The 13170-nt window shown below is 41.7% G+C and overlaps 1 protein-coding gene across 2 annotated transcripts in view; it reads right to left on the bottom strand.

Annotated features, from left to right (window-relative positions):
• LOC309695373 (programmed cell death 1 ligand 1-like) overlaps positions 1-13170 on the bottom strand; it is a 241112-nt gene that overhangs the window by 102835 nt on the left and 125107 nt on the right. The window contains exons 1-3 of one of the 2 annotated variants that reach the window (XM_082515983.1): positions 9368-9535; positions 8757-9098; positions 7042-7879 (exon numbers count right to left, since the gene is read on the bottom strand). The exons of the other annotated variant lie outside the window; for it this stretch is intronic. Of the exons in view, the coding sequence (XP_082372109.1) occupies positions 7776-7879; positions 8757-9098; positions 9368-9452 (531 nt within the window). The 5' untranslated portion in view covers positions 9453-9535 and the 3' untranslated portion in view covers positions 7042-7775. Of the gene's footprint in view, positions 1-7041; positions 7880-8756; positions 9099-9367; positions 9536-13170 lie in introns of those variants that run through there. 2 annotated transcript variants of the gene reach the window in all.

Raw genomic sequence — 13170 nt, 5'->3', positions numbered from 1 at the left:
ACCAAAGCTTCACATAAAGGTTGTCCGTCTGTCGGTGGTTAAAGAGTTTTGATTCAAGGAAATTAGACCACTGAGACTTTATTTTAGAGGTGTGGAGGTTAACACAGACCACACAAGAGCTCTCACTTCTCACTCCAACTTTATTTTTGAACCGACAACAACTGACTACATCGCGCAACAAAACTTAGCAACAGTTTTAAACTGGGTGGTCCAGTGGTCCAAAACAAAGGCTGTTTAAAATAAACATGTCTCTGGATATTTTTCAGGTTAAGAAGCTGCACACGTTCATCTTAGTTGCTGTTTTATTGATGTTTGTGGTTCAGCTCTCTCACTGAGGACATGTATGTCTGTCCTCAGTCACTGATATAATTTGGGTTTCAGTTCAATTACAGTCAGGATCAGTTTATGCCACCATAACAAATGCTCACTTATACTAGTCATGTGTTTGTGAAAGAGAAAAACCTATGTTGATAAAGTCCAGCAGAGTTTTGAAAGGAACTAATTAGTTTTTATGAATTGATCTGTAAAGTTTATACAAGCAGCTATCATTGGTTACTAAGTTATTGTAAAAAGCAGTTATCTTAGTTACATTGATGCAAAGTTTTAAAAATAACTAATATGAGTGCCTATATGTATCATGTGATCTCATACTGGACTCATAAAAACTGGAAAGGTGAACTCTCAGAGCAGCATCTGTTTATAATAAAGTGCCCTCTGGTGGCCACAGAGATTAAAAACAAAGCAGAAAGATTGGCTTTACAGCTCAGTGCACATGAACTGGACGTTTCCTCTTATGTTCTGCTCATATGGCATGGGATTTTATTGTGAAAAAAAGTGATGTCACCAATATTTCAGACTATACTTTGGAACACATTCTGTATGTTTGAGATGTCTTTCAGGGTTTTTTTTTTAAAGCAAGTTTAACTCTCTTTTTCACACTAGCAGGAACTGTATGTTTTATGCTCTTGTGGCTGTAAGTAGTTGTATTGCAGCAGCATACAGACCGTGAAAAGTGAAAACTACTGTTTAAAGCAGCTGGTGCTGCCATCTAGTGACACTGAAGTGATCCAACAACTGCACTGACTTTTGGATCATCATGACTCACTTTGACTCCTGCATGTAACTTTTATTTCTTCTTGTCTGTCTTTCCAAAGAACAGACGCATGACTTCCCAAAACACAAGACCAACGCAGCCTGATATTAAAATCTGTAATTTTTGTATCCTCATGCCTTTGACTGAGAGCCTCTCTACATTATTTCCATTAGATTTCAATAATTGGTTTTCCTTTAAATATTAAAAGACATCTCCATCATTTATTGGTGTTTTAAAAAATCCCTACAATGCTCCAGAGATAAATAAACTCAACACAGCTGGAGGCTAGTTCAGTAGAATCAATAGAATCCACTCATCGTGTTACAGCAGATGTCAGTTTTTAAATTTGGTGAGGTTTGTGAATTCTAGATTCTTTTGTGAAAGATTTGCTCACACATATTCAATAATAGGGCATATTTTTGCATTCAGAATGACCACGTTTGTATGAACAAAGTGTAATCAAAGGGTCCTGAGAACAGACCGATAAAGACACTGTAAGAGATTCAGCACACAGTGCAGAAGGGAGATGGGGGGGGGACCCCTACTCAGAGACCTAAAAACTTCAGCCACTCTGAAAACAGTTAGAAGCAGAAGATCCTGAAAAGAAGATCATCCAAATTTAAATCAGGAAGTGTTTTAGATTTTTAGTCTTATTCCTGGAACATTTTAGTCACACATATAAAGCCTGATGTATGCATTTAAAGGGATTTTATTCAGTTTAATTTTTGCAAATCTTGATATCCTGTAACTGACAGCAGTGTGTGGATGAGCGCTTGTGGATCATGGTTTAGATGGATGCTGCTTGTTTCCCTCTTCCTGTTTGCATTTGTGTATCTGTAATTGTGTCTTGATTAGTTTTAGGGTACCGAGTTAAGTGGGTTCAATGTTATTATTTAAACATTGAACCCATAGTGGCTAAAATGAATAAAGTCATTGTAATCGTAATCATTTAAATTAGATGATATCTACTTAAAATGCTGCTGTACTGATGAACTCCATCCGACACTTAGTGAAAAACAAGTTGTTGCATGGTTGGCGTCAAAATGTTTGTGGGCATGTTGCACAAATAACAGTGAATAAGGTGAGGAAATACAAGCTGTTTTGAAGCAATTCTCTGACATCAGAACTTTTCATAAAATGTGCCTATTTTGATCAGCGGAGGGTAAAATGCAAGTAAATATTTGCAGAGAGATATGTCAGTATAATATAAAGGGGTGCCTATTTAATAATTATTTCAACTGGGTCCCTCCCACCTTCGGGGCTTGTATAGAAAGAGTGCTGGTTTTATTTAAGTGTCTGTCACTGAACAGGACAATGTTATATGCAGTATACATATATTACATAGTAAAACATGTTAGCAATGGATCCCAGACAGAGAAGGATTTGTCCCTGGACCCTCTGACAGTGTATTTGACTTTTTCTAATTGAATGAATTACCAAAATGTGTTTCCTTGTTCTGGTGACAGTGACAAGAAAGATCGAGCGATCGATTTAGTCGCCAAACCACAGGGACACATTAGGTGGGTTTTTTGATATTGAGTGCAGGAATATACTTCTCAGTGCAAGTAGCATTGTAAAAGCAATGATTTTTTTCATTTCTTTTGTCTCTAATTCCAAATATGGGAGTTGTCGCATTGGGCTGGATAGTCAGAGCTGGCAAAATTACATGCTGTTCTTTTTTTTTTTTTTTTTTTTTTTTTTTAAGTGACATCAGAAACAGCAGCATGTGACATCACGTGATGGCGGAGCTTCAGTTCATCCTTTGTCATCTTTTTTTTTTTTTTTTTAATAGGACAGGGGGAAAGAATGAAAGAAAGAGGGGGAGAGAAAGAAAGAAAACCAAAGGGGAGAAGAGACGGTGAGAATGGGGGGAAGAGAGAAAAAAAAACAAACAACAAAAAATACAAACTCCTGGGTCACCTGTATGGAGAAAAAAAACAAACAAACAAACAGAGGAGACAGCAAACAACAAAGAGCAACATAATAATAGAAAAAAAAAGCACCATCACAATAAACTAGCTAGTCATAAATATCAATAGTTACTAAATAATAGATGATATTGTTCAGCACGCAAGATAGACAGCGCACAGTGTGCTTTGAGGCAGCAGCCAAGAAAGCTTTAGTCCGCGTCTGTGAATACCCATGTGTACACCTGTGTGCATACCTGTATGGATCAGCATGCTTGCATTCCAAAGGTTTCTCCATGTAATGATCTGCTAGGGAGTGTGGGGAGCCACAGCCCTGTCCTTTATGGTATCAAGCGGGTATGGAGGAGATCAAAACTCCAGACATCCAGAGGCCCCCAGAACACAAGAGACCAAGGAAGACCCACAGAGGGGCAGCCGCGCCACTGTTCCAGTTAGAGCTAAGGAGAGTCCCAGATGAGGGCTCATTCAGCAGCCGCGGAGCAGAAGCCAGGGGGAGTTGCAGTGACGCGCCCGTGGGCTCTGCCGGCAGCCAGCTGTGCCTGAGTGACCGAGCCCCAGGCCGAGAGGCCGGGGGCACCCCACCTCCGAAGTGGCCCGAGCGAGCCCCAATAAGCGGCCGCCAAGGAGTGAGCCGGTGTGTACCCGGACGCCCACCCCCAGATACAAAGAACCACCAACGCACCGACACCTGAGGGAGTCCGCCACCGGCAGGGGAAGTGGTGGTGGGTGGAGATAGGCCTCCAAACCTTGGAAGGCCCGAGATGTCCCCAGAGAGGTGGCGTCTGATACCCAACCTGACATATAGACACAGACATACAGGCACACACAGACACAAACATCCATTCCCACCCTCATGCTCTCATGTGCACTTCACACTCAGCCGACGTGGAGACAAATATAAAGAGACGCTGTATACGCAATCATACTCCCCAAGCGTACTCTACATACCGGGTCTAGGTACCCCCGCCCCTGGAGGGGGGAACTGCACCCAGACCCAGGTGGTGTTACCCTTTTCCCTGCGGTGGGGAGAGGCAGACCGCCCCGACTCCGCAGCAGCAGGGAGGCCCCACACTCCAGACCGCAGCCGGACGGCCAACTCCTCGCAGCCCCCCCTGCTCCAGCAGGCCGCAGAGAACGGGGGTGAGAAAAGACTCCAAACCTCCCTCCACCCGCTCATAGTAGTGTTGATGCATGTGTGTTCTAAGGTGCAATTAAAACCCAGGAGGGCATGGAGCTACCTGCCAGAGAGCAGCAGGTAAGCGCATAGTCCCTCCTGTTGGCCCTCAATGTCTACATGTATTTAAATTGAGAGGTGGGCAATGAAGCCAGGGGTTAGGGTCTAGAGACTAGAGACTGAAATCCTTGCCCATTCTTCTTTGCAAAACAGCTCCAGCTCAGTCAGATTAGATGGACAGTGTTTGTGAACAGCAGTTTTCAGATCTTGCCACAGAGTCTCGATTGGATTTAGATCTGGACTTTGACTGGGCCAGTCTAACACATGGATATGTTTGGTTTTAAACCATTCCATTGTTGCCCTGGCTTTATGTTTAGGGTTGTTGTCCTGCTGGAAGGTGAACCTCCGCCCCAGTCTCAAGTCTTTTGCAGACTCCAAGAGGTTTTCTTCCAAGATTGCCCTGTATTTGGCTCCATCCATCTTCCCATCAACTCTGACCAGCTTCCCTGTCCCTGCTGAAGAGAAGCACCCCCAGAGCATGATGCTGCCACCACCATATTTGACAGTGGGGATGGTGTGTTCAGAGTGATGTGCAGTGTTAGTTTTCCACCACATATAGCGTTTTGCATTTTGGCCAAAAAGTTCCATTTTGGTCTCATCTGACCAGAGCACCTTCTTCCACATGTTTGCTGTGTCCCCCACATGGCTTGTGGCAAACTGCAAACGGGAGTTCTTATGGTTTTCTGTTAACAATGGCTTTCTTCTCGCCACTCTTCCATAAAGGCCAACTTTGTGCAGTGCACGCCCAGTGATGGGAGTAATGAGTAATCTAACTAATTACTATTCCTATCGTTACAATGCCGTTACAGTTACTAACAAGAAAACGCGGTCCGTTACTATTTTTCAACAAACAGACGGTTGAAGCTGTGTTCAGCTTCATCTTATATCAGTTGCACGGAAGTAGCTGACTATGTAAGTAATCTGTACGCTACAGCTTTAAGCAGCTGCGCGCTCCCGCGGACGGTAATCACATCACTGTCCAGCACAACACCTGAAGCTCAGGGGGCAAAACAGTCGCATAAGAGCTGCTGTTTGACTGGGTAAGAATAAAGTAGTCGTGGTAAGCCAATCACACGACCATTTAAAGACAAAGCAACAAGGTGATATATACCAGTTTTTAAATTGTGTTGATAGGCCACGTAAAACCAGAGTCATGATAAACAATATATACGTGGCATTTTTTCCTCAATAGTTTCGTCACATTTACTGTCTAAGCACAGCGCAGCAAGCACTCTGTGCTTATGAGCAACCCCCCCCCCCAAAAAAACCCAAAAAACAGGAAGTTTTAGGAGTGATGGAGAGAGAGAGCAGAAAAAGAGAGAGAGCACGTTTTGAGATGTGAGAGATCTGTGATTTTCTCCTTTATAGTGGACAGAAATAATTTTTTTGGAGTGGCACAAATAATTTGTATTGAATGCAGAACAGCTGATTGTTATGTAAATAGTTTGAAATGGTTATTTAAAAAATCAAGGTAAAAGGTAAATGGATGCAAATAACATTGTTGTTTGCAAAGCTTGTGCATAGGATTTTAAAATTGACAATTAATATTTGCATTTAAAGTTATGAAATATGATTCAATAAACATGTTTGTGGTTGTTACAGTAAAAAAATATAATTTTTTCTACTCTGATATTATGTGTTTTGTCTGATTGTAGATCAATTGTGTTAATACAGTATGTGAAAATGAAAACATAACTGTAAATTTAGACACGTGAGGTTGTGCTGAAAAGGATGATACCAAACAAGACAAAGTAAATAGTTTTTAAAGGTGAAATGTGGAGGGAAAATCAAAAAATCAAAAGCAGTTAAAAATGGCCAATCATACCCTGGACCCCACAGGGTTAAACGTTTTTTTTAAAGTAATGCAATAAATACTTTTCAAGTAATTAATTCAGAATCTTGTAACTCAGTTACTTTTTTGAAGAAGTAACTAGTAACTAGGATTAATTAGTTTTTCAAAGTAACTTGCCCAACACTGGACATTTAGACTTTAACAACTCTTCCCGTTTTCCAGCACATTGTTGAATATGTGCTATGAAGGATTAAGGCAGTTCAGGGGGTAAAATCCAGTACTAGAAAGGTGTACCTAATAAAGTGGCCAATGAGTGGATGAGTATAAAGGCACAAATGACAGAATACGAAGGGCCAGTAGGTGGCAGCAGAAGAGCTTTGAATCACATAAAACATGAGGGCTAATCTGACCTCTGACCTTTAATTTCTCAAGATGAAAAAAAAAACAAACAGTTAATGTGAAGTTAGAACTTAAGTTTCACTGACATCTCATTCTGACTCCTCTCTTCTCAGGAAGCATACTGTGGTATGGGAGGTGGAGCAGAGTGTAAAACAGCTTCAAACAACAACCTGCACTTGATTTACAAAATTACAAAATTACATTAATTGTTGTCTGGGTCAATTATTAAAGTCAAATCAAATGTCACAGCACACCTGACATGCGGCTCCATCTGAGGTGGAAGTGCTTTAAAAAAAAAAAAAAAATCACATTTTTTCCCCCTCACACTCCAGAACAAGAATATTTTAATGTAATGTTTGACCCACAGCTTTGACAGATATACTGTTGTTAATAGTAAATAACATCTGTGCTCTGGACTTCCCAGCTTGTTTCTGCCAATTTCACTTAAAGTATTTCATTGTCAACTTTATTCTGATCACATGATAATTTTCGGAGAAAAGGCTGGGTGCTTTCCATTCTCTACACAGAGCTAAATTAAGTATATAATAAATAAATACTAGGCTTAAACTGACAAATGAAACTGAAAAACCCAAAATCATCTGATCACATTTTTAATTACAAATTTCACATGCCAACATTTGATTTGAATCATCAATCATCAATCAATCATCAATCATTTTAAAGCAGAAAAACATTTTGCAAATGACTTCATGACAGAACAGGCACCAGAGTTATGTGCAAATGCAAACTGGCAGCTGCTTCTACTTTTGTGAGATTGAAATGGCAGCAGCAAAAGCACATCAGGCTTCATGTCAACAATCTGCCTTTTGGATGAATATATCCAATAACTGGTGCTAATAAACCTGAATACTGATCTTCTCTAACTATAATATGTAATGCAGAAATTTTACTTCAACTTAAACCAGTTCAGGTCTATTTTGTTTGTACCTTGAGACAAAATGGATGACAGCTGTTAAAGTGAGAACACATCCCCCACAGTTTGTCTGTGTTGTAGAGGAAGTGGCTTTTACAGAGAGGAAATAAAGAGAAGCTCAGTCTGATGTCTCAACAGCTCTCTGAATTCAGCTGGTTCAGGTTCACTCTGTATGCTTTGACCTACAGCTCCTGCGTGGACAGGTGCATTAACTGTAGAACTGATCACTGGCTCTGTCTGTGGTTTAGTTTGCACCATACCTCAGTGTGTTACCTCAAACCAGAATCCTCTCTTAAAGCTGTAGCACACATCTTTCATACATACAAAAGTAGAAGCAGCTGTGTTAGACAAATAACAGTTTATAATCCTGGTTCTGTTGTTTTCTTCTCTGTAGATCAAAAAACAGCAACAAGAAGCACAGCAAGAACTGACAGACCAGCTTTCAGTACATCAGATCCACTTGTTTCTCTTCCATCCTCTGTGTGTCCTCCTGTCTGACCTGCAGGTGAGAAACAGGTGTGAGGTGTCAGCTGTCAGGTAGGTGATGAGTGAAGAACAGAACAGAATCAACAGAAGTTAAGTTTGAAGAGGAAATGGATTCTTTTAAACCCCAAGGTGTTTCTAAGATGCAGATTCTGAATGAGTGCTTAGAATCCATCAGAGTTTGGATGGCTGACAATTTTCTACAACTTAATGAAGGAACTGCCAGACAGGTACCTAAAATAATGAATGCTCTTGGTCCTCTTTCAACATTTGTGAAATCCTATATCAAGAACCTAGGGGTAACCTTTGACCCAGTTCTCACTTTGGATGTTCATGTTAAATCTCTGGTTTGGTCCTGCTTCTATAATTTAAGAAACATTTCTAAATTAACCCCTATTATATCTCGTACTGAACTGGAGATTGTCATTCATGCATTCATTTATCACGACTGGACTACTGTAATTCACTGTTTACATGTTTACATGTTTAAGGAAGGGCTACCTGGAGCGTCTGCAGATTGTCCAAAACGCTCCAGCAAGGCTTCTGACCAAAACATCTAAGTACTCACATGTGACACCGTTGCTAATACAGCTCCATTGGCTCCCCATCAAATTCAGAGTCCATTTTAAGATTCTGGTTGTAACCTTTAGAGCTCTTCATGGATGAGCACCAGCCTACATCAAAAATTGAACTTTTAAAGCCTTATGTCCCTATAAGGTCCCTGAGGTCATGTGATCAGGGCCTACTCGTTATTCATCAAAAAAGGCTGAGAGCTAAGGGAGACAGTGCTTTTGCCACTGTGGCTCCCAGACTGTGGAACTCTCTCCCACTGAGCTTAAGATCTCTGGACTCAGTAGTCTCTTTTAAAAAACAACTAAACTTTACTCACTCACCTGGAGGAACAACACTCAGGTCTATGCTGCAGATGGGCTCTGTACCATAAACAGCTCTCTGCTCGCGATTTGTTTTAATCTTAACACGACACTCATATGTTCCATTGTCACTAATCGTCACATTCTTCAGAATCAAAGACACGTCTCCATCCATCTGTCTGTCCTGCAGATCCACCCGGTCCTTAAAAGATGGATGCTGGTGATCTGAATCAAAGTGCCCATCTCGATTCAAAAGGACATATTCATCCTTCAGGTCAGTTCTGCTCCATTCTACACCTATGTAGTTGTTTGGAGCTCGACATGTCAGGGTGACGTTCTGTCCAGCTGTGGCTGCTTTCTGGTCTGAAAGAGGAAACAACACAGAGCAGAGAGGCTTAAAGTACGTAATGGTTCCCGTATATAACAACCACCAGTCAGTCAAGTTAAAGAAAAAAAATAATAGAAAAAAAAGCATGTTACAATTGTAGAAAACATTCATAAGCAGAGTTATGACAGAAGAGTCAGTTTAAAATTAAGTGCAGTATTTAAAATAAGACTCCAGCTTACAAAAACACTGAGTTTAAGGAGGAACCCATGACTATAAAACCTTTCAAACCAATCCATAAACTCACCGGCAGAGGCAGAAAGCTGTGAACAAGTGATGGAGACCAAATACACCCAAAATAGTGAGTGAGACGTTCCAGCAAACATTTCCATTTCTTTGAGCTCACGTTATGGTAGCCATTATAAAATGTAAGAAAACAAAAAAAAGTTAGACAGTCAGACAAACGAAGCCGGCTTTGGGGAAGTTGAGTAAAGAGAGGAACTAGAAGCAGCGTCACTTGTGAGCTTCCGGAGTATGTTGGGCGATGGGGGTATGTAAAGGCGTGGTTTGCGGCACGGCGGCAGGGGGGGCCGACACACAGGAGAACCATCAGCAATCATGCCTTGCCTGCATAAAAGGAATGAGCTTGGTCCTGAGTAGTGTTGTTGGTGTGGCTGGCAGCCAGCAGAAAAGCTGCCGACGTGTGTAAGTTATGACAACGGAAATAAAAGTCAACATGTGCAATATGTGGTCGAGTGTATCATGCGTCTTTCAATCTACAAAACCCATGTGCAAAAGGCACTACAAAATCAACATGAATATCAAACTGTCAAAACCAATTCCCCCCAAGACAACAAAACAGCCCCAGCTCAAGACAAATAGTTCAGAGCCTCGACCGCGATTTCAGTGGCGGCGTCAAGATCAGCCTCTGAGAAAGCCCTGATGGTGGGCTGGAAGTGGCCGAGCAATGCACAGTCTCAGCGTTAACAGCCCCTGGAAAAATAACTCCAGGCTTGGAAAGATGGGTAGAAACACTTTTTTTATCCAATTCGGAAACAGAAATGAAAAAAAAAAAAATCACTTTTACACCAGTCCTGAAGAGGGCAAGAAAACAATTTTTGTCACTCGCCACAGGGAGTTGCTCAGAAGACATGGCATGCCCGCGGAAGTGCCTCTTCCTTCGGGCAGCTGATCCTCCAGTGGGCCAGGGAGTTGAGCAGCCATAGTTGCAGGGTGAAGGTAGAAGGTGTTAAGCAGGAAATCCATGATCAGAGGGTGGAAACAGTTCATTAGCCAGGGGAATCAGTCTTTGTAGCTGGCTAAGTACAGCGTGACCATACTCCTCCCCAAACCTCTTCAGCGACTTATCGCACTGCTGATCCACCATGGAAATTGAGTTCTTCTGGAGCTCCTCTAAGAGAGCTTCTGGGTTCATGTTGTGGCTGGAACGTTCTTTCAGGTGTTAGTAATGGTGGACCCAAATGGAGGACTCTTCCCAGAGAAGATCATTACAGTGGAAAAACAACAGAATAAAAGGCAATAGTGACAATCCTCGCACTGTGGCTCCCATGGCGATTCTCCCAGAATCCCACACAGTGCAAGTGTCTGTGAAAAGTGAATACAGCAACCCCAAAAACCCCTTGTTCCAAAACACTGACTCCGGTCCCATGAAAATACACACTCTGCTCCTAACTCCTAGTGGCACACAAAAACAAACATACGTTGGCTAGACAATTTTTTACAATGTTTTTTTGTCTGATTTTAGATCAGTTGTGTCAATACAGTATGTCAAAATGAAAACATAATTGTAAATTCAGACACACGAGGTTGCGCTGAAAACAATGATACCAAACAAGCCAAAGTAAATGTAGAAAAAAGTAGTTAAAAATGGCAAATTATAGCCCCAGAGGGTTAAACATTTTTTTTTAAAGTAATCCCAATCATCAATCGTTTGGTCGTAAAAAAATCAAACCTATTTGAAATTCTGTCGGCCTTCGTGAGGGTGTCAACGCAGCCTCTCACACTGTGCACGCGCAAACACAGAAATAAAAGTGAAAAACGGAGCAGCATGGCAGTGCAGCATGTGATCTGGACACAAGCGATGAAAGCACAACTTTGGCAAGCTCATCTGAGGCTTTTCGATGTGGCCTCACAAAATTATCACCGCCGTATAGTGTGAGACCATTGCATTGTGACCTACGAACTTCTAAACTCCAGCGAGTCAATTGTACAGTTTGAGCAGGAGCTGAATAACGCAACTGAAAAAAATATTGCACAGTGTATGACCAGCTTAACTTAGTTACTAACTCATTTATTTTTTTGAAGAAGTAACTAGTAACTATACTTAATTACTTTTTTCAAAGTAACTTGCCCAACACGGGTTATTCAGGAGTTAAGTATCAAGATTGCAAGAAGAACATCGAAGAAGATGTTCATTAGTGCAACATCTTTGGATGCAAGCTGCCATTAAAAACGACAGAAGAAGAAGATGATGGCTGATGAGCCACAGGTGTGGCTGCCTTCAGTGCAGAAACTCCCCTCAGCCTGACGGTGGTTGTAATCCAGCAAACACCCTGAGGTGTCCGAGGTGGAGATGGGGAGGTGCATGAAAGAGTGTGAAAGGGAGGATGATGGAGAGACAAATTTTAAAAAATGCAAAGAGCAGGGTAAATGGCTCGAAATAGCGGGTGAGAAGATGATTGGACTAGAGTGATGATGTCAGTTTTGAGACTGACAGCATGGGAAAGCAGTAGACATGAAAACAGAGGAGCAGCCTAATACCCAGGAAAGCAGGCAGATGAGTGATTACAGATCTTCCGTACTGAACTTACACATAAGCTTCATTAAAGAAGAAAAGGAAAAGAGGAAACTCAAACTGCATCTTTTAGTTTTTTTTTTTTCAATTAAATTAAGCAGCTTCTTTTAAGGCATTTCAGTAGCAGAGCAGCTCAACCAGTTCTTCAGGGATCTTAAGGCAGAATGAAACAATAACAACCATCCACTAAGCTCCATTCAGTGTTAACCAGGGACCTGTTCTCCACTATGCCGATGTGAAAAGCAACTGCAGAGCTGGGCAATGTAATTAAAGATGTATTTCAACTAAAACTATTGCGGTGTACCGTCCCCTCCTGCCCCATTATAATGCCAGTACAAAAACAGGCTGCCATAACATTACCTAATGATTACAGGCCTGTTGCACTAAAACATGTGATCATGAAAATAATAGAAAGACTAGTTTTGCACCAACTTAGGGCCTGGACACTCACCAGTATGCATATTGCCAGTGGAGAGAGTGGACAGTTTCCGATACCTGGGTGTCCACATCACTCAGGACCTGTCATGGTCCTGTCACATCAACACCCTGGTTAAGAAAGCCCGTCAGCGTCTCTTCTTCCTCAGAAGACTTAGAGACTTCCATCTGCCACTGAAGGTGCTCAAGAACTTCTACTCCTGCACCATCGAGAGCGTCCTGACGGCAAACATCTGCACCTGGTTTGGGAACAGCACCAAGCAGGACAGACGAGATCTGCAAAGAGTGGTGCGCTCGGCAGAACGCATCATTCAATCAGAGCTCCCTGACCTGCTGTCCATCTACACCAAGCGGTGCAAGTCCAAAGCTAGGAAGATTATGATGGATCTCTCCCATCCCAACAATGGACTCTTCTCACTGTTGAGGTCTGGGAAGCGCTTCCGCTCCCTTAAGGCCAAAACAGAGAGAATGAGGAGGAGCTTCTTCCCACAGGCTATTCGGGCCCTGAACCAGGTGTAGGACTGGACTCTCCCACACACATCACTATAAGACTGGACTCTCACACACGTCACCACACATTTCCTATAATCCTATAATTCCTATAATTTATAATCCTTACCTTTATAATCTCCTCTGCTATTTGCACATTTTTTACTGTAAATTTCTAAGTTAATTTGTAAATTTTTGTAGTAAACTGTAAATTGTAAATATTGTAAAACTTTTCTTCTGTCATTTAATGGTCGGGCATTGTACAGCTACAAGCATTTCACCCCCATGTCATACTGTGCATGGTTGTGTGTGTGTGACAAATAAAATTTGAATTTGAATTTGAATTTGAATTGGACCAACAGGTCAATGGA

This window comes from Aulonocara stuartgranti (assembly GCF_965226115.1).
Source record: "Aulonocara stuartgranti genome assembly, chromosome: 3".
NCBI classification, from domain to species: Eukaryota; Metazoa; Chordata; class Actinopteri; order Cichliformes; family Cichlidae; genus Aulonocara; species Aulonocara stuartgranti.
The sequence above is the reverse complement of the archived record's forward strand: the minus strand, read 5'-3'. Positions and strand labels throughout refer to the sequence as shown.